We start from the raw sequence: 20835 nt of genomic DNA, 5'->3' as shown, positions 1-20835 counted from the left end.
CCTTGTTTTGTGGTGAATATGAAGTAAATAAAATTTAAAAAAACTGGGTGCACAAAATTGTTTTTGGGTGCACCATAATAAGTAGAATGTCAGCAAAAACTCAAATAAAAATTATGTTTCGTTTCTTAAGAAAATTACTACAACAAAGATTTCCTTATTTTTCTTATACTTAGATACAATCTAAGTGTACCCAAATAAATTGGGTGTACAGCTTCAATTTTGGGTGCACTAAGGTGCGCATGCACCCAGTATTTCGAGCCCTGATATAGGTCTCCTCCCAAAAGGAGGAAACGTCAGAATCAAATTGAAATCAAAAAAGCAAAATGTCAAAAAGAGCAAATAACAAATTGGCACATCAAAGCATGGGTACATGGAAAAGTCATCAACAGTAAGACAGACAACATAACAACACAAGTTACAATACAGCTACACAGAAATGCATAATTACAGATGTGACAAAATTTATTGATGTACAGAATCTTTTATACAAAACTCATTTACTTTTAGTTGACTTAACAAAATATTAATCATCTTTAAGATGACAATTACAAAAAAATGTTTACAAAAATTTTGCCCTATTGATGAAATTACAAACTCTGTGAAAAGGCATCAACTAAAATGTCATTTTGCCAAAAGAAATTGTTTCCTCAATCAAATCAAATCATTCATACTTTCTCATTTGCTTGTTTGAGCCTTAGTTTATTCATGAGATACAGTAACTAAAATTGTCTGCTGGCCACTTTTCACTGAGGTCACGAGGGAATGGGTAGAGTGAACTACCCAAGATGGTACCCATGCTAAATTGGAGTTTATGAATTAAAAATTTGTCTACAGTTATTTGAATATCAATGAATAGTTCTTGCTTATAAACCTGCCTTTCTGCACAAGACTCTCGTGTCACTTATGTGGATACTACTTGAAACATCTGACCATTTCCAAATTATATCCAGTTGCTTGTGTAACTGTTTTTTGGCATGTCTTATTACCTGGATGTCTAACCTTCACTGACGAAACAAGGCCTCAAAGAAACAAAATATCTATACACAAAGTATTTATTTACAAAGATAAAATGAATGTTGGCACATCTGAATGTGAAGAGCGTCCTTACCAAGGCTAGGATGAGCCTGTCTAACGTCACGATGTTGTATTTCCAGATCATGTCATTCAGGATCTCAATGCACCTGAAACAGACCACAACATTTTGATTAAAAAATGGTCTTTTCCTAGAACGTTCTACATGTAGGTAGAGTGGAACTCGATACCACCAAGTACAGTAGGGGTATCTTCACTAGATAGCTTTTAAACAATGCTTGCAATTAGATGTGCAAAGGTTTGGTGATATTATATGTACATGGCAAGGACCACAGAAAGAATAGCACAGATGGCAAGGTAAATTGTGGGTAAAGTCAAAATCAAGGGTGCAACAGGTTGTTCTTCCTCGTTGACTAACAGCACAATGTTAAATGTTAATAGCAGGACTCTCCCCAAGCAATGAAACATGGGTGCTGCCCCTCTCCCCAAAATCCTAGCACCCCTCCCAAAATGCTCAAATTTAGGGTTTTCTCTGAGTATTTTCATGAAAATTTGCTGATTTTCTTTTGCGACATCAACCGATTACAGTAGGGAGCACCTCTCCCCTAAAAATTTCTTGGGAGACCGCTGTAACAGTGTTAATGGGAGGTCTTATTAGTGTCTTGCAACCCAATGGATAGGCATGGATAGGTTGGGTTTCTAGACATGTCTCCAGCAAACAGTAGGAGCAAGAGAAGGAATAAAGGGGTAAATGAAGGAAAGAGTGAATGGATATGGCAATGGATACGCTGTGGACAGGTTATGTTGGTAGAAGTGTATCTCATGAACAGTAGGAAGGAATGAGAGAAGAAATAAAGGGACCGGATAGTGAGTGAGTGAAACAAACCAACCTGTTGACGTGCTGGCCGCCTACTGATGTGGAGAATTCGTACACCAGGAAATCTGCGAAGGTTCTGATGTGGGATGTCAGCGAGCGAGCTCCGATTCTCTCCATAATTCTGGGAGGGGAGGATATGCAAAGTTTAGCACAAGGGCTACTGAATCTACAGTATAAAGGTTGGGGGAAGGAGAGACAAAAGTTTGTGACAATTTCCAGTAGTGTGCATGTCACAACCAGGGTTCAAACTCCCGACTTCTTGGGCACAGGTAGCATCACTAACCAGTGATCACTAATCACTACTAGCCACCCTACTGTTAACTATTGACTAAGGCCCGGTTTACACGTGCGTCGTTTATATGTGTTGGGCGTAAAACGATGCGTGCGCGCGCACGGCGCAGCACTGCGCGTTTTGTGCGACAGATTTCTTTAGCGTGTAAACAACCTCCGCCACAGACGTGCGGTGCCGGTTTTCCTGTGGCACCTCCTGGACGTGCCACAGAAAAATGACACGTCCAACACATATAAACAACGCACGTGTAAACCGGGCCTTATACCGTTACATGTTGTGTATGTTTCAGATTACAGCTTGTGCAGACAGGAACAGGGGTTTGACTTGTTGGTCCAGAGGCCTACACAGCTTACTCACCTGACAGTCACAGGACTGATCCTGTCCGATTCCAGCATCATTTTCCAGCGCAGACATAAAAACAGTGGAGGAGCGCCCTGGATGGTCTCACTCATTCAACATACAAACGAACAAACAAACAAACAAACAAACAAACCTGACGGCCACAGGACTGATCCTATCTGATTCTAGCAGCATTTTCCACAGCAGACAGAGGAACAGGGGAGGAGCTCCCTGGATGGTCTCATTCAACAAACAAATAAACAAACAAACAAACAAACAAACAAACCTGACAGCCACAGGACTGATCCTATCGGACTCTAGCAGCATTTTCCACAGCAGACATAAGAAGAGCGGAGGGGCTCCCTGGATGGTCTCACTCAACAAACAAACAAACAAATAAACAAACCTGACAGCGACAGGACTGATCCTATCCGACTCTAGCAGCATTTTCCACAGCAGACAGAGGAACAGGGGAGGAGCTCCCTGGATGGTCTCATTCAACAAACAAATAAACAAACAAACAAACAAACAAACAAACAAACCTGACGGCCACAGGACTGATTCTGTCCGACTCTAGCAGCATTTTCCAGAGCAGACAGAGAAAGAGCGGAGGAGCTCCTTGGATAGTGAAGTGTTGGATCGTGTCATTCTCGTTCGTCATCGACTTCCACTTGCGAAACTCGTCCTCAACATTCTTCTTCAGGTTCAGACGGTTTTCCACCTGGACCGGATGCTGGAACAGGAAAAGAAATTCCTTGTTTGACATCATTTTACAGTTACAGTTTCTTTCCCCGTACGGCCAAGCTTTGGAATTCCCTCCCTGACAAGTATTTCCCACCAACCTACAAGCTACAGGCTTTTAAATCAAATGTTCACCGCCATCTCTTGACATAGTCATGTTTCTCTCATATAGTTCATCTAGTTTAATGCCAAGAAGTGGTCGTATAGGCCTTGCATTGAACTACTCCGTTAAAAAAAAAAGCAAAGTCATCTCGATCCAGTCAGTCTTCCACTGGTGGAGACAGAGAAGGAAGTTCCCGCTCCCCCGTTTCTTTCTGGGGACGGTACAAATTTTTCTCCCAATTTATCACAAATTGCTTCTGAAAATGAGCGAAATAGCAGTTCAGAGGGTTTAAAATTCAGATTGAAAGTGCCAGATTTGTCGCACCCTGAAAAAGGCGGGTTTTTGCTAAGGTTGGCCGGGAAGCCGGAAACACAACATTTTTTTCCTAGGCCCCATCTGTATGCCCCGCCACACGGCAGATGCAAAAGTGGACGCCAACCCTCCACCTACTTGCAAAGCACTGCTCCAGGCAGTCACCTATGCCCTAATCACCCACCTTGCTGGCAACGAACCGAACTGGAAGAAACTTACAGTGGCCTGCATTGCAGCTGCCTGATGATCATGATGATACACAAATATTCAGGTGGTGAACATAAAATAAAGTAGCGTGTCAGACAAATCTAATTACAAACCTTACTGGCTCTCGTAAAATTGAAATTTTATAATGCTCAGAGAGTACCTAATGTGGGCTGTTTTAGCACCAACCATAAATGTCAGAAATATGAGATGATTGCACAAATATGTTGAAGTAGATTACAATCAATTGAATCAAATGACGTTTTTTTCAATGAAAATATGTCAATTTTTGGTGCAACAATGTTCCATAATGCCTCTTTCTTCTTTACCAGTTTAGTCATCAGCAGACTATCTGTGTGCCTGTTCTCTTCTCTTTAACATCACTATTTTTCATGCAGGTAAACCCCATGCAGCAAGTTTAAACTGTAATTTCCAACACAAGAAATTGGATTCACCCAAATTTTAGACTGTACAACTCCAGTCTTTGTCAGGGAATGAGCAATCCACCGCTTCTGTGACGTCACGCAGATAACACACGTGACTCCGTGAGCAGTGGATCATAGGTTGCAGAAAGTCTGTGGCGCCCCCCGTCTCTGTTGAGGGATGGTTGTAATGCCCTGATATAGATTTTGGGTGAGTCCAATTTGTTGTGTTGGAAATTACACTGTGTTTAAACTTGCTTCATATTGATTTCTACCAACAGAGACGAACATTCAAGACAGGATTTGAGGTAAAACCTGCTGTTTGCCCACCTGCTTGAAGAACTGCTGCAGTGCTGGAGGGAAACAGGTGAGGGTGTGAGTGGCCCAGTTGTGAGGGGTGTTGGTCATCAGGGTGGTCAGGATGTCCTTACACCAGTTGCCTGACAGGGTCTCTGAACCTGAAACACAGGCAGTGACGGTCAGAAGGCTCTGGCCTGGCTCTAGGCCTGGGTAGTCCATGGTAGTTAGCAACAATACGGAGCCAAGCACCCAGGCTATCGAATTCAAAGCTCCACGACTCAAGAATTCAGTACATATGTACAGTGCCGATTCATACATTCCGCAAAAAGCCAGCTTGTCGTATACGTCTCTAAGTACTGCCGCAAATTCACAATACCAGCTTTGTATTCCTGTTGTTTAGTAGCATTTTTATTTTTGGCCGGAATTTTTTTTATTTGCCCGCGCGCACTAGTTTGGGGGTCTTCAGAGGATGTCATCCATAGAATTAAATCGGTGTGGCCTAATGTGTGAATAGCAAGTAGTCATATAAAACGAAAACCTACCTGTCACATGCATGGCTCTCGCTAAGGTTAACACTAATGCTCGATTCAGCTCCTCGGATTCAACCGAGAGGATCTGTTTGGGGTCGTTCAGGAACCTGGATAGCTGAGGTTGGACCTCGGCACTCCCCAAACCAGTGATGAGCCTCAGGGCAGTGCTCTCCACACTACACAGTAGAAACAAGAAATCAGAGATTTAATTAAAACTTCCAGCAAGTAGATAGATGTAGTTTGTATTGAATGTACATAATTACATCAACGAATGATTGCTTCTCAAACTATTGTAGTACCTTACTATTGCACTATGTTTAATTTTTTATACATTCCTGGCAACCACGTCATGCTTGAACCAAAGGTCAAACTGGGTCAAAACCCTGTAAATTGAGTGAAACCTAATCTCTGCCCACTCACTTAGGAACGCAAAGATACAAACCTAGCATAAACTAGCACTAACTCAAAACTATACTTCCGTCCTGAAAGTAATGATGAGTTTCAGGGTTATGTTCGAAAGAAAAACAAGCAACAACAATAGCCTAATAATTCAGTAATACAATCAGGACTGGTGTTGCTAATTGCAGGTTTATGATGGTGACTGACCATAGATGCAAACACTATTGGCACTACTCAAAACAATAATGTCATGGAAGAAATGGTGAGTCAAAGTTAAGTTTCAGGGTTATGTGAAACAAACAGACAAAAAAACAATAGCCTTATACAATCAGGTGGGGCAATTTGTTGGTTTCAACGTACATTGTATTGCTGCATGCCTAAACCCACATTTAGGTTCAGGTCTGGATTCAAGTCCAGAGGTTTAAGTTCAGTACTGGACTTGTAAGTCCGGACCTAAACCCATGGCACATACAAAATTGCATGTTGGCAACTTTGCAATGTTGTTTGGGTGAAACTTTGGCCACAAGTTTTCTTCATTTTGCAGCACAGATTTTGCAATCTACGGAAGGTTTTAGGTATGTGAAATGGTCTTTTGTGGTAATAAATCCGATTCTTGACTTTTAGGTTTTTTTGGACTTGAACCTAAACAAGTCCGGAACCGGTCCAGTGAACCGGTACGCAGCACTATTTCAACGTTAATATGATGACGACTGACCATAGATGTAGCTGGTTCTGGTTGGTCTGCGGCACGGCTGCCAGTGAGTGGAGGTGAGACAGCAGCTGTACCCGGTAGTGAGGCTGGATGTGGTGCAGCCTGTAGCTGAACATCTCCAGTAACGTGTGCAGGATGCCCCACGCATGGCTCTTAAACACGTTCGGTAACAACTGGCCTGGAGAAAAGGAGTACAATGCATTATTTTGTTTACATCGGCCTTTCTTAATGATTTCATGTATCACATGTTTTGTTTATGTATTCCTTTGGATACTTGTGTTACTTATGGCTAACAACCCTATGTGTGTTACTTATGTTCAATTTTGATTTAAGTTTATTTCCTCTGTTATATTGATGATTTTACTGTAACTGTGCTGGACCCAATTGAAAACCAAAGTGACTTGCAAATAGAATGGGCTACCCAACTGTCTAAAGATTAAATAAATGAATGAATAAATTATACATGCACAAAATATATAATAGTGGCATTGTGTGGCATAATGGTTAGAGTATTTTTTTTTGGTACAGAATCAAGACTGAGGTTCTGAGTTTTAAACCCCTGACATGCCCCACACATGGCTCTTAAACACGTTAGGTTACAACTGGCCTGGAGGGGAGGAGTACAACACATTATACATGTACAAAATAAATATTATCGATAGTGGCATTGTGTGGCATAATGGTTAGAGTATTTTTTGGGGGTACAGAATCAAGAGATTCTGGGTTTCAACCCCTGACATGCCCCACACATGGCTCTTAAACACGTTCAGTAACAACTGGCCTGGAGGAAAGGAGAACAACGCATTATGCATGCACAAAATACTGTAATTCCTGATTTGTTCACTGTTTTCACTGTCACTTGGACTTATCCACACACACAGACACACAGACACACACAGACACACACACACACAGACACACACACACACACAGACACACACACACACATACACACAGACACACACACACACAGACACGCACACACACAAACAAACAAACAAACAGTCCTTACTGATGAATCCCTTGATGCCCAGTGACTCTATCTCCATGTACACCAGCAGCCTGCTGTAGGTCTCAAACATACATACACACACACACAAACAAACAAACAAACAAACAGTCCTTACTGATGAATCCCTTGATGCCCAGTGACTCTATCTCCATGTACACCAGCAGCCTGCTGTAGGTCTCAAACATACAAACAAACAAACACACACACACACACACACACACACACACACGCGCGCGCGCACGCACGCACACACATGCACACACACATACAAACACACACACAGACAAACAAACAAACAGTCCTTACTGATGAATCCCTTGATGCCCAGTGACTCTATCTCCATGTAGACCAGCAGCCTGCTGTAGGTCTCCACCAGGGCAGGGGCCAGAGCCAGGCTGGACTTGGTCTGGGCCAGTTTGATCACTCGGGTCACGATACTGTGGATCAGGCTGGGAAGGAAAATTACTTAGTTAGAAAATTGTTAGTTAAAGCCCTCCCACAACCATTAGCATTTATTTATTTATTTATTGAAAATGCAACAAGACATTACACTGACTCTCAAGGCAGCAAAGCTGATGTTAGAGAGTCAACACATAAGGACAAAACATATAGGGCACATAATATCAACAGTGTGAAATTACAAAAAAATGATCATAAGAACCTATATCATTCCAATTAGCCAAGTAAATATATGTACACATCTAAAATAACACATTTGGAGGTCAGAGGTCGATAAAATAAGTCACAGTCAGACTACCTTATATGAGAAAAAAAAGGATACTAAATAACAAGGTTAGAAAGGAACAGCTGGAAGTGCCTAGAAACGGTTTGTTGAAGTGATGTAAGTGCATGGTATCCAGCATATGGCAGTGCCTGTCTGTGTTTCGTAGCCCTTGGGCCACACAATGCAATCACTACAGCAGGGGGCTAGTTCACCGGAAGTGGTGTGCGTAACTCCCATACTCTTTCTCAAATGCTGAGTGCTATGCAGAGAAAGCAGTATGTACCATTTTTAAAGTCTTTGGTATGACTCCGCCGGGGATCGAACTCATGACCTACACCAAATGCAAGGAGAGCACTCTATGTGCATACCCACTTGGCCATTGCACCAGAGGGAAAATACAGAAGCTTTATTGATGCACTAAAAGGTACTGCGATGTTTGCATGGTTAACTACACACTATGAAATAGAAATACAATAAAAATCTTACTACTTACTGAACATACGGGCTAATGCAAGTAAGTCTGTAACTAGCCTAAAACAAAACAATCTTGTATTTCTTGTACATTGTATATTATCAGTATGATTGTGTTTTCATGTCTTAACAGTAATTGTGGGGTGTAACAGCATCACCATTTCTCTGGAAACTCTAAAAAGTGACAAAATACGGCCAAAAACTTCTTTAGAAGTTGTAGATTGAAAGGTTCATCCAAACGTGTTTTAACCACAAATGGTTCAAAATCAAAATAAAGGTATAAGTGCAGGATGAATCAATTGTCATAGATTTCAGTCATCATCATCGGTCGGCTGCTGCGCAGGCGACTGCAAGGTCCCTCCACTGCCCCTTGTCGCTAGCAAGGTTGGCGATCTGCTTCTCTGTTAGTTGGTTGTGATCATCTCCCAGTAGTCGCTGGACATACTTGAAGTAGGAGGTAGGCTGTCGGCCTCGCCTGCGTCTGCCATGAGAGGGCACGTAGAGGGCGTACAGTCTAACAGGTTCATCCACAGACATGCGCAGGATGTGTCCCAGGAAGTTCAGCTGTCTCCGACGCACATGCTGAATCAGCGGACTAGTTTGGGTCAGGTTGTAAATGCTGTCGTTTGTTACCCGGTCACGCCTTTTGATGTTCAGCATAATACGGTAACACGAAGTAGCAAAGGAGTTGATTTTGTTCTCCATGTCCTTCGTGATTACCCAAGACTCACAACCATAGGACAACACTGTATTTTTTTCGATTTCAGTATTTCATGAATTAACAAAGGCTCAAACAAACAAACGAACAAACAAACAATACCTCATCTTGGCATGGACCGTGAGAGAATCCAGGAGGTTCATGGGTAATGGTGCGGTTGGTCCGGAGGCGACCACATTCCCGGGGCCGGGCAGGGGGGTTGTCGTCTTCCCTGAGCCATAGATAGTCTCCACTAAAACCCCCATGGGGAGCCCAAAGAACTCAGTGTTGGTGCTATCTGAAGGGGAACAATTTGGACAACAATGTTGTTACTGAAAATGTCAAATTTTGCCACAATCATTGACAGCATCAAAGTGTTTTTTTTAATCCTTTGAGAAAGTAAAAGTCCTTATAAAATGAGCTTGCCGATGCAACAATAATTATTATAATAATAATAACTAGAAAGGTAACATTTGCAAAGCAAATGCATAACATTTACCTTTGGATATGGTCTGCTATGGTCTGGTTAATTCTTACTCAAACACATTCATATATATGGTGACAGGAGTCTAAATCCCTCCTGCTATAAAATTGCAACATGACGTAACCCAACACCAGTTACCATGATGACAGATGTCTGGTTCAGGTCATTGACCTTATTTGTTTGGAGAAGAAGAAGAAGAAACAGAGCAAAAACAAGATGCACAATAACTTTAGTTAATAAACATACTAACTTACAGGCATTGCACAGGACTGCTATTCTATAGTCTGACATGGGAAGATTCTTGGCTCCTCCTCTCAGACTCTGCTGTAGGAACCTGAGAAAAACAACAAGTCAAGGTCACACACAACATTGACAGGTGAGAAAGTAAGTTTTTTTTTGGTTTTTACATTATAGATGGATGTGGTCAAAATCTTTGAGTTTGGGTGCCATTGTTCAATATAACATACAGTTGACCCTGTACAAGTGACCACCTCTATATAAGGACCACCTGGCCATTGTGACTGGTACCACTTTTTTCATAAATTTCCCCATTGTCCCAACCAATAAGAATCCTGTCTATAGTGACCACCTGTTAACATAGTTCAGATTTTTTCGGTCCCCTGGGTGGTCTTTTTTCACAGTTTTGACTGTACATGTATTACCAAGTACTACCCAGTGGCCAGTGTCACACATCAAAGAAGCCAGGTGATAAGCTTCACTGGGTCAGTCTACTGAGGAAGACCAGAATGACTGGTCGAAAGCTCTAGGTGAGACTTTAAACATGTGCTCACTCCAGTTGAGACTTCAGTGCCTGTGGGATGGGCCTCTGTAGTTTGGAGTCCTCGTTCTGTGCTTTCTTGTTGAGGTGGATCCAGATGCACGTCATGGCAAAGGCATGCGTCGACTGGGGTTTGTTGATGTCAGGAACCTGGATACTTTCCTTCTCAGGGTAGAGCAGGTCGAATAGCTTCATCACAGGGAGGAAGTCACTCAGCTAATATAAAAAAGAATACAAAAGAATGGTGATGATGAGGCAAGGTTTTGGCAAATATCTAATGTCTACTAAGTTAAACATAATTCTACTGTAACATACATGTATATCCACCACCTTGAAAAAATGCATCTAGAGATATCTCCAATGCAACATCCACCAGTAAAATGCATATCTAAACTGTGCATGCCTGGGGTTACTGTACTAGAGATCTCGCAAACACACTGTTTTTAAAGTGGCGGAAATATGTAACCTGGCAGATACATGTGAATGGAGTTTACATGCACTGCATTCTGAATGAAGTTCTGAATGAGATCTTGAGGACTAAAGCAAAGCAAGCATCAGAAGTGTACCATCAAACCAAGAGTTGACAGTTTCTCAGTACTTACTGGGTTCTTCTGAATACTGCCTGATATGAACTGCAGTAAGACCCACATCAGATGGTCCCTGCCCTTCCTCAGGCTTCGGCCTACCAACTGGAACAAAACCAATCAATCAATCAATCAATCAATCAATCAATCAATCAATCAATCAATCAATCAATCAACTGGAATACAGCATAGATACAGTTGTAATGTTCATGTTGGTTCAACAAAATCAGATTCTTACATGTAGTTATGTGTTAGTATATTATGTGGCTCTCTCAGTATCGGTATATACCTGATTATCATGACTTAATTACTAGCAATCTACATGTATCATGTATGACCTTTGCCTTGTAGCAGCTCCCCCTACAAATGTACCTTCTCATGAAGGAACAGCAGTCAGGTAGTTTTAAAAATCACATCTGTTTCATGTATAGTCTGTAGTACATTGTATTTGTGGCTCTCTCAATCAGTCAATGTCATATTATCATATATCTAGCACATCGACAGAACATACTGCGCCTGTGCGAAACCCTGATTTTTGTTGGATTTCGTTAGATCTTTTATTAACGTGGCATCAGAATTTTGCCTGTTGCAGAGGATATCTTTTCCAACACAACATTTGGAAACTACAGTTGGGATATTAACCTTATACATGTATACGCGAATACGACCATCTGAGACCTTCTGCCAAAGTGCTGTGCACAACACATTACTGGTGTCACACAGGTGCATTACATTCTGCCGACATGATCATATATCTAAACTTTAAGTTTTAACACATGATCTAATCTTCCCTTGCAGCAGCTCCCCCTACCTTCTCATGCAGGGACAGCAGCCATGTGGGGGAAACTTGTCTCTGTGTTTTATGTACAGTACTATATTAGTAGTAGTATATGTGGCTCTCTCAATGCCATATCATCGTACATCTAAACTAGATCACACTAGATGTAATCTTCCCTTGCAGCAGCTCCCCCTACCTTCTCATGCAGGGATAGCACCATGTGGGGGAAGCTGGCGAACTGGAACAGCACGAAGAAGATGAGCTGGCTGGACAGGTGTTGCCATAGCAACTGGCTGGCGCCTCCGTCGTCGAGGGCGGTGTCGGCGTGTTCCGACCTCTCCATGGCGATGACGATCAGGTCCACGAGTTGTTCCTCCAACACCTCACACCTCTGCTTGTGCTGGGGGGGGGGGCAAAGACAGCCAAATGTATTGGAACTGTATTGTATGAAATACCCAATTAAACTAGAAAGGTAACATTTGCATATTTAGCAAAAATAATGTAGAATGTTTACCTTCACATGGCCTAGCTTAACAAACTACTGCTCTGTTTATTCTTACTCAAACACTTTCATATATATGATGAGCATCTCCTCCAGCTCTGTCCTGCTAAATATTGTAACCCAACACCACAGGGTGTCTGCTACAGCACCAGTTACTATGGTGACAGACGTCTGGTCCAGGTCACTGACCTTATTTGTTTGGATATTACACCATGTTTCACACTAGGGCTGCGGACCGGTACATTGTACCGGTCCAATACCGTAAAAATCGTTTCGGTACAGGTCCAAAATACCGGATCATGAAGTAACGAGTATATACCGAAATAGCTAGTTTACACCATGTATATGACTAAAGATAGGTAAATCCTACCACAAAGACGAAAAATTAGCACTGGAAAAGACGTAAACACCGTCGATTGATTTGAGATCCTCAGTCTCACGAGACATCGCTAGAGTGTGGCTGATCCAGGGTTGTGATAAAGATACTGACAAGTTGTCAACACTTTATTATTGTTTCTGTGTCATGATTGAAAAAGTGAAGAACACGTGTTAATTTGTCAAATTGTTCAGGTACAGGTACAGGTCCGGACCTGTACCTAAACCTCTGTACCGGTACCTGTACCTGTACCTGATGTTACGTTTAGGTACGCAGCCCTATTTCACACCATGATAACACAGAACACATTTCTGGCTACCTCACACCACATCCTTCCACACACGAGCATGCTGGGTCACAACCCTGTCAATCATCTAAAAACAATCTCTGCCCAATCACTTCAAATCCTTGCTGCTGAAGATGAAATACATAAAAAAACTTCCTGTGAACCTGAGCAGCCAAAAACAAAGTACATGTACCTACCTGTTTGTTGAGCCCCAGCATGTTACACACCATGTCCCTGGAGTAGGGCTGTTCTAACACGTACCTCAGCAGGCCGGTCTGGGGCTCAAACAGCTCCTGAAATAGTGGAGACACAGTTTGTCATACACAAAGTCTTCATCTCCAAGCAGATGTCAGCAAATCCTGAGAACATTACATCCAACAGATAGTATTGAATGGACCTATACCATTATTACGTCATAGTTTGTTTACCTGTTCTAAAGAATACTCTAGAACCGTCAGTTAAAGAATAAAGATCATTAATTTTCAAAGTTTTCAAAGTAAAGTATGTTTGATTTTTGCTGCGTCTAGTTTTGTTGACACAGCATTACATGCTGCAATGGTGATTTAGTTGTGACATTAGACGAAAGTAGCAATGTATTAAAAGCCTTTATATTAGGCTAACGCTACACAAACACACACCGCGCTACGCACCCCTGTACAATATAAATGTTGATTGACCGGCATTCATTGCGGTAAACAAACTGTGACGTAATAATGTTATAGGTCCATTGGTACCCAAGGTTGGTTACAGTCTGGCCAACCTTACCATATGGCAACAGTTCCTTGCCTGGGAATCTGAGGGTGGCAGGTTTAGAGTCTTAGGGATAAAACCCTGGTCTTATGCAGCTTGCACTAATACTGTAAAAAAAAACTGGTGTGTTATACACATGTGTATGCCTAAAGGCAGTTTGCTGGTTAACGTCTGTGTCCATAATATCGCCTGGGTCCATAATATCGCCACCTTGAGAAACAGTGTGCTTAAAGATACTTTTACTGCAACATACTTTTGGTATGCACTCCTTCACACATCAAATGTACATACCTAGGGTATGTTGCAGTAAAAATATCTTTAAGCACACTATTTCTCAAGGTGGCGATATTATGGACCCTGGTGATATTATGGACACAGATGTTACATCATATGGCAGAAGTCCCTTGAGTGTGAATCTAAGATTGGCATTAGGGTCTTAGGGATCAAAGCCTACAGCCCAGTCTTATGCAGCTTGTACTTACTGTACAAACCTGGTGTGTTATATGCCTGAAGGCAGTTAGTATTCGTTGGTTGTACAAAAGAAACAAACAAACAAACAAACCTTATCATACGGCTGGAGTCCCTTGAGATTGGCATTAGGTTCTTAGGGATTAAAGCCTACAGTCTGGTCTTACACATCTTGAACTTAAGTTGCTGTACAACAAGTTGTGTGTAATACCTAAATGCAGTTCAATGTCTATACAAAACAAACAAACGAACAAACCTTATCATAAGGCAGGAGCCCCTTAAGTGGAAACCTGAGTGTAGCAGGGTCCAGTTTCCAGGCATTTCCTGTGGCTCCTGAGTGGCCCACTACTGGCAGCAGCTGCGGACGGCCTGAGGAAAAAAAACATTTTAGTCCTAGCTTCTAACATTAACCCTAACTCTAGCCCTTATCCTAACCCACCACTTGTAGCAGCTGTGGACGGCCTGGGGGAAAAACACAGCTTAGTCATATCTAACTTTAACCCTAACCCACCACTGGCAGCAACTGGGGACGGTCTGGGGGGGGGGGGGGAACATGGCTTACACATATGTAGTTATACCTGTCATCCTAGCTTTGAAATATGAAAGGCTACAAATAACCTGTGCATTTGGTTTCTAACAAATAATACTTCAATTGTAATATAGGGATCTACCTTTCCTCCCTAAATGCAATCCACCTTCGAGTATGAAAGACAATGGAACACTATAAAGTATTGCTTCAGTTGTGAGATAGGTAACATAAGTTATGAGATTATCAAATGGAAGAGCACTGAATGACATGGAACTCTTGCACTATGAAGTTAAACCCTGAGACATGAAGGAAAGATGAGGAGTTAGATGTAGGAGATGAGAGGCCAGACGTTTGGGAAAGTCGTGGTAATTGTCTTTCCCATGGGTACATGAATAATATCTAGACTAAAGCCCTAACTTCTCAATCTCATTTGGTGCTGAAAGGACTTTCTTCTAAATTCTAATCGATCACAACCCTGAGCGATGAACTTCTGAGGATAGTTGAGGAATTTGGTGGTCACTTATTAGATAATGTTTACCATTGAATCCTGTCTACTACTAGTATAGTATAGTATCATAAAGCCCTGAGTGGTTTTCTTGATGGTAACCCTGAGCAATGAAGTTGTGAGGAAAGATGAGGAGTTAGATGAAGGTCAGGAGATGAGAGGCCAGACGTTTGGGCAGACGAGGGTCCTGCTACGCTAGTCTGACACGCAGCCGTAGCAGAACAGCTCATCTTCCCAAACAGCCAAGGGGGGATGGAGTCCAGGGGCAGGAGGTGGGGGCCAGGTGAAGGTGATCATTAGGATGAACACTTTCCAGACAGCCAAGGGGGGATGGAGTCCGGGCAGGAGGTATAAGGTCTCAATGCAGGTGAACATAGGATGAACATAAGGAAGCACACCGGCAGAACGTACTGTGTCTGCGCGAAACCCGTAATGTATTGTACACAGCACTTCTGTAGAACGTCTTTTTTACGGTGTGTTTAAGATGACATCCCAGCTATAGTTTTCAAATGTTGTGTTGGAAAAGATATTGTCTGTAATGGCAAAATTCTGATGCAACATTGACCAAACATCAAATGAAAAAATTGGTTTTGGCAAGGCACAGTACACTCTGCTGATGTGCTACATTAGGTTTAGGTAGACTATAACCCTTCTCAAACAGCCAAGGGGGATGTCTGAGGGCAGGAGGGGGGCCAAGTGGAGGTGACCATAGGATGAACATTAGGTAGAGGTAGACCCTACACCTCCAGGGACAGGAGGTACAGGGTGCCATTGGAGATGAACATATGGTACAAGTTAACTCCTTAACTCGAGGATGGGAGGGGGTCCAGTGGAGGTGAACATTTGGATGAGGTAGAGGCAGACCCTTAACCATAATTAAAACAGCAAAGATAGGAATATACGAGGATGGGAGTACATTAGGTACAAGTTAGACCCTAACTCGAGGATGGGAGGGGATACTGGATAGATTTTTCTGTCAGATGTTTCATTTTCTCAATTTATACCAAAAAATTGATTTAAACCATGATACACATTTCTGTAGGCAAGACAGAAAAATAGAAAAATACCTGAGATGGAGACCATGTGTGCAGTTGTTCTAAACGTGTCCACAAACTCTGACAGCAAGTTGCCTAGGGACTGAAATAAAAGGAAAACACAGTCTTGGAGTCAGAGGAAAACAATACCGTATGAGACAAAATTCTCTTTCTAACAGGAAGGACTATGGATTTCTCCAGTTGAAATTTTTCAGAAAGTTCAGCAATACAAACTTAGTAAAATGTTGAACTTTATTCCAAAACGACGGATACACAGAGATCAAATTCTCAACGACCACTGTCGCCTTCATCAGGAAAATTAATGACCAATCACGAATCAATAAACTCCCTGGCATTATTGATCAATTGCTTACATCACGTATCAGTAAAGTCTTGTGTGAATAAGGTCACGTCTGTAACCGTAACTCTCGCGAGATCACGTTTTGAAGTGATTGGTCATTAATTATCCTGATGAAGGCGACAGTGGTTGTTGAAAATTTGATCTCTGTGTAATCCTTCACTTGCCTTGTGTTGAAATAAAGTTAACATTTTATTATGATTACTACCAACACAGATGAACCTTCATGATAGCAATACAAACTCTTATGGAGTCTTACCCAATGTGGAAGAGACTTTTCCTCTGAGTACAGCTTCCTGATCTCGTTAACAGCAAAGTAAGCAGGCATGAGGCAGTTGTCTCTGTTCAACAGGGACGTCATCAGCTGTGCAAGGAGGTAAACACACAGTCATGAATGAGTTCCCCTGAAAGAGAAGCACCAAAGCTCCAGCCAGCACCCATTTTTCCATTAATTGTAGGAACTTTGTGGCATGTGACAGAACAAGACTCAATTCAATCCGTCAACCTTGATGAACAAAATTGACAAAAATCTCGGGTAAAAATATAAAATCATCCAAAGGGCTGCCAAAAACATCTCTCAAGCACATGATTTGCCTCTTAAAATGTGGGAAATTGAGAGGCTTGAAAATTTCCAAAATTTGCCCCGGACCCCCTACATTGCAAGCACTCTCCCCCAGGTTCGATCACGAACCTGCACTGATGGAAAAAAAATTTTGAGCTGGCTTGAGCCCTGGGTCACACGCTGCTTTTTGCATGTATCAGCACTGATTTACAGGAAAAGAGGTGACACAAGTCACTGTGCATACCATTGAGGTCCAAACCGAGTTACAATATTAACATTGATTTTCGTGTTTATAAGGTTTGCAATGATTCACCACTTTGATTTGATTTTCAGCCTTTCACTGTAAAATGCTATGTGTGCATCTTACTGATACCATTAGTCTTCCGTCACCAAATTTTCATTGGTTTTAGCAAGGGGTTTCCTTTCGGGGTTTGACAAATTACTCTACAGAAGGACGAGTTACCTTGGTAACCATCTCCAGTTGCCGTAGCGATGAGGCCGTGACTGTGGTCGGGATGATCTGTACTTTCTCCAGGGCGATCTTAAACAGGTCTCTACAACCCTGGGAAGGTGATGTCATTTAATACATCAGTAACATACGTATACAGTGTACACATCTACTTTATTTTTAACGTACAGTACTTGCTTGAAAGTTTGAACATGAACAATAGTTTTTACTTTCAGCAACAAGAATGAATCTGTATGCCCTTCTCAATTCACATTTTTGTCCAAATAATAGTATTTGAACGTGTTTCACAGAACCCAGTAATTGACTTTTGATATCTGTTATCTTTCATAGCTCATATGTCAAATCGTTTGTAACACCTTCTTCAAACTTCCACTATCCTGGATTAGTTAGTGTGTAAGTGAGTCTTCAAAATTTAAAATTTTGTCTGCGAGTTCTTTGAACAAAGATTGATTAATTAATTTCTCATGCTAATTTAGAAGTGATGTAGGGAAGTTAGAAGTACCTTGTAGTCAACCCTGTCGATGACCCTGTGAATGAGAGAGAAGGACTGGTTCCACTTGTCGGCTGACAGGTAGTGGAGCTCATCGCTCAGGAGGAGACACTCACATACCAGTCTGGAAGGGAAAATACAAACAAGACTGGCAATGAAAACATACATTGCCATGGCAACGGTGGTTGCTGTTAGGGTTACTGTTTGCATGGCACTGCCATCATTTCATGACTTTGGGGAAGACTTGGTACCTGTTAAGTCTAGAGAGATACAGTGCACTCCTCCCTTGAGTGTATAGTGAATGAGCCCCGGGGTCACAGAAAGTAGGGCCGTCCGGGGCAGACAGGTCTTCCCAATGGTTTCCAGAAATGTGGGCATAGATGTGGGTCAGAGACATGCCTGTGGACATTCCATTCCTGTGGACAAAATGCCTGTACCATTCCTAGAATTCTTGCAAACTGCACACAATACTGTACCATTAGGCTCCTCCCTGAGACGTCGCCAAAAACACATTCAGATGTAAACCAAGAATTAGTGATACAGGTTCAAATGATGAGCCTTAGGGAAAAAATATTGTGCTTCTGGTTTGGGAATAGCTGCACTGGTGCACCCAACCTAAAAAATTGGGTGCACAAAAATTTTTTTGGCAATGGGTGCACCATATAGAAGTAAGTCATAGAGAATACATGTAGAATGTCAGCAATGACTACTACATGTAGTACTTATGTTTCATTTCTATTTAGATCTAAAGAAGAGTACTACAACAATGATTTTATTATTTTTCTGACACTTGGACCAGGATGTTAAGAATATGCTGTATACTATGTTATATACATTTAACATCTTTTATAATACATACGTAAACCTACACAAATATTTGGGTGAACTGGTGAACCCACAGAAAAAAAAAATTGGGTGCACAGCTCCAAATTTGCGTGCACCAAGGTGCACATGTACCCAGTATTTCCAGCCCTGCTTAAAAGGTGATATCTTACCTGGGTGGCAGAATCTGGTTCTCTATGGCGATGTACAGCATGTCGAACAAGAAGCGCCCCCTTCTGGAGCTCTTCTGCATGTGCAGGAACTTGACATAGTGCTGCAGAACCAGGATCTGGTTGTCCTGGGACAGGCCCTGGAAGAACCGCTTGAACTCGTCCAGTGCACTCAGCATCTTCCTCTGTTCCGCCTCTTCAGAGTGGACGATGAACCTGGAAACAGGTAGTTTTTTAGTTGCTTGATCATCATTATCAGTTCTTCAATGCTGATTGGTCTATATCTTAAAGAGGGCACAGGAAAATAATCTCCAACTCCAAGCAGATCCCTCTCAGTGGCAAAAAGACAGACTATCAAATTGGCCAGACAATATCCATTAGCCAGAGAAGGTCCACGGCCACCGACGGGGATAGCGGCAAAAAAAAAAGCGGCCGTATATAAAATGCTAACGATCATTCCCCCACAACCTCTGCTTGGAGAGTAACAGGAAAAGGTATAAAAAGAGGAGTGGTCTGATCTCTGTCATTCTTGAGGAAGACAAATAAAGTCGAAACCGGTCGAATAAAAACGTCTAAAAACACTCCAAAAATAAGCCTAAATCCAAACCTCTGCTTGGAGAATAATAACAACTGGCCTGGGAGGTTTGGCCACCAGTGCACCTTCATAAAGTTCCCTTTCCCATTCCATGCTTTTAAAGGTGAAAATGAAACCAGTACCCACTCCCCTGGCCAATTGCACGACGTAGGAGACCAGACCTTAACTGGTAGATGCATCAAAAAGCAATAGAATAACAATAAGGAAGCGGAAGCAAAAATCAGGAATAATCTATTTTTTGGCTTACCCTGCAAAGACTTCTTCAATAGCATCTGTGACCTGTGAGAGAAAAGGTATACAAACTAAATTACAACAAGCACTGAGTCAGGAGGAATAAAGATAGAGGTCATGCAGAATAATGCTTACTCGCCCAACAAGGATATTTTTTATTCAAATTCATACAAAGTGTGTGTAACAATCTACTAGTATTGCCCTTGCTTTTCTTGCATAATGTTACATGTAATGATACATCAGTGTGAATCATGAATAAGGACCAGGCAGAAACATAACACTATTAGTATAACTTCACATAATTTTTGAACATGTTAATATCTAAATTGAATATACATGATGTATGCTGAGTATCACTGTGACTGAGAATTTCCCATGTGGGTGTGGTCAGCATTTGCTATAGACTTACAAAACTTGGAATAATTTGATGGGATCTGGTATCATTGGGAAATGGTAAACAAACAAAGCAAAACGAACAAACAAACAAAATCAATTATTTCAAATTTCAATTTGGTGCATCAACATTTGGGAAATAATTAACGACGTTGATATTATATGCAAATTATTACAGACGTCAAGGCCCTTGTTCCATATTTTTAAAATATTTCTCTCTCTTGTTTTCTTTGCCCGGGAGAAATAATTCATTTGTGATGGTCGCGATCATGAAAAGGAAAACAAAGGGTGATCACACATGTGTGCACCCAAAACCCGCGCTCCTAGCCTGAATATACCGACTTACCAACGCGTCTTCCAGGATCCTGGTGACTTGGTTCTCTAGCTGTGCCACGGGCCCGGGCTGGGACGTGTCCATGGGCACAGTTTGGGCAGACATGACCACACCGCCTCCGCCAGACAGACCTGAGCCCGCCATCTTTCACATCACGCCGTGGAATAACC

The 20835-nt window shown here is 41.9% G+C and overlaps 1 protein-coding gene across 1 annotated transcript in view; it reads right to left on the bottom strand.

Moving 5' to 3' along the window:
* LOC109465297 (mediator of RNA polymerase II transcription subunit 23-like) overlaps positions 1 to 20821 on the bottom strand; it is a 28497-nt gene extending 7676 nt beyond the window's left edge. The window contains exons 1-21 of the mRNA XM_019762493.1: positions 20678 to 20821; positions 19955 to 19986; positions 19116 to 19328; positions 18133 to 18244; positions 17625 to 17723; positions 16859 to 16963; positions 16275 to 16344; positions 14430 to 14542; positions 13153 to 13248; positions 11988 to 12191; positions 11032 to 11118; positions 10443 to 10645; positions 9906 to 9985; positions 9291 to 9465; positions 7582 to 7724; positions 6267 to 6441; positions 5165 to 5328; positions 4653 to 4780; positions 3083 to 3273; positions 1923 to 2030; positions 1109 to 1181 (exon numbers count right to left, since the gene is read on the bottom strand). Of these exons, the coding sequence (XP_019618052.1) occupies positions 1109 to 1181; positions 1923 to 2030; positions 3083 to 3273; positions 4653 to 4780; positions 5165 to 5328; positions 6267 to 6441; positions 7582 to 7724; positions 9291 to 9465; positions 9906 to 9985; positions 10443 to 10645; positions 11032 to 11118; positions 11988 to 12191; positions 13153 to 13248; positions 14430 to 14542; positions 16275 to 16344; positions 16859 to 16963; positions 17625 to 17723; positions 18133 to 18244; positions 19116 to 19328; positions 19955 to 19986; positions 20678 to 20809 (2703 nt within the window). The 5' untranslated portion in view covers positions 20810 to 20821. The remainder of the gene's footprint in view (positions 1 to 1108; positions 1182 to 1922; positions 2031 to 3082; positions 3274 to 4652; positions 4781 to 5164; positions 5329 to 6266; positions 6442 to 7581; positions 7725 to 9290; positions 9466 to 9905; positions 9986 to 10442; positions 10646 to 11031; positions 11119 to 11987; positions 12192 to 13152; positions 13249 to 14429; positions 14543 to 16274; positions 16345 to 16858; positions 16964 to 17624; positions 17724 to 18132; positions 18245 to 19115; positions 19329 to 19954; positions 19987 to 20677) is intronic.
* Between the last annotated feature and the right edge of the window lie 14 nt (positions 20822 to 20835).

Source organism: Branchiostoma belcheri, unplaced genomic scaffold (genome assembly GCF_001625305.1).
Source record: "Branchiostoma belcheri isolate BF01 breed outbred unplaced genomic scaffold, Haploidv18h27 scaffold15, whole genome shotgun sequence".
Classification (NCBI taxonomy): domain Eukaryota; kingdom Metazoa; phylum Chordata; class Leptocardii; order Amphioxiformes; family Branchiostomatidae; genus Branchiostoma; species Branchiostoma belcheri.
The sequence above is the reverse complement of the archived record's forward strand: the minus strand, read 5'-3'. Positions and strand labels throughout refer to the sequence as shown.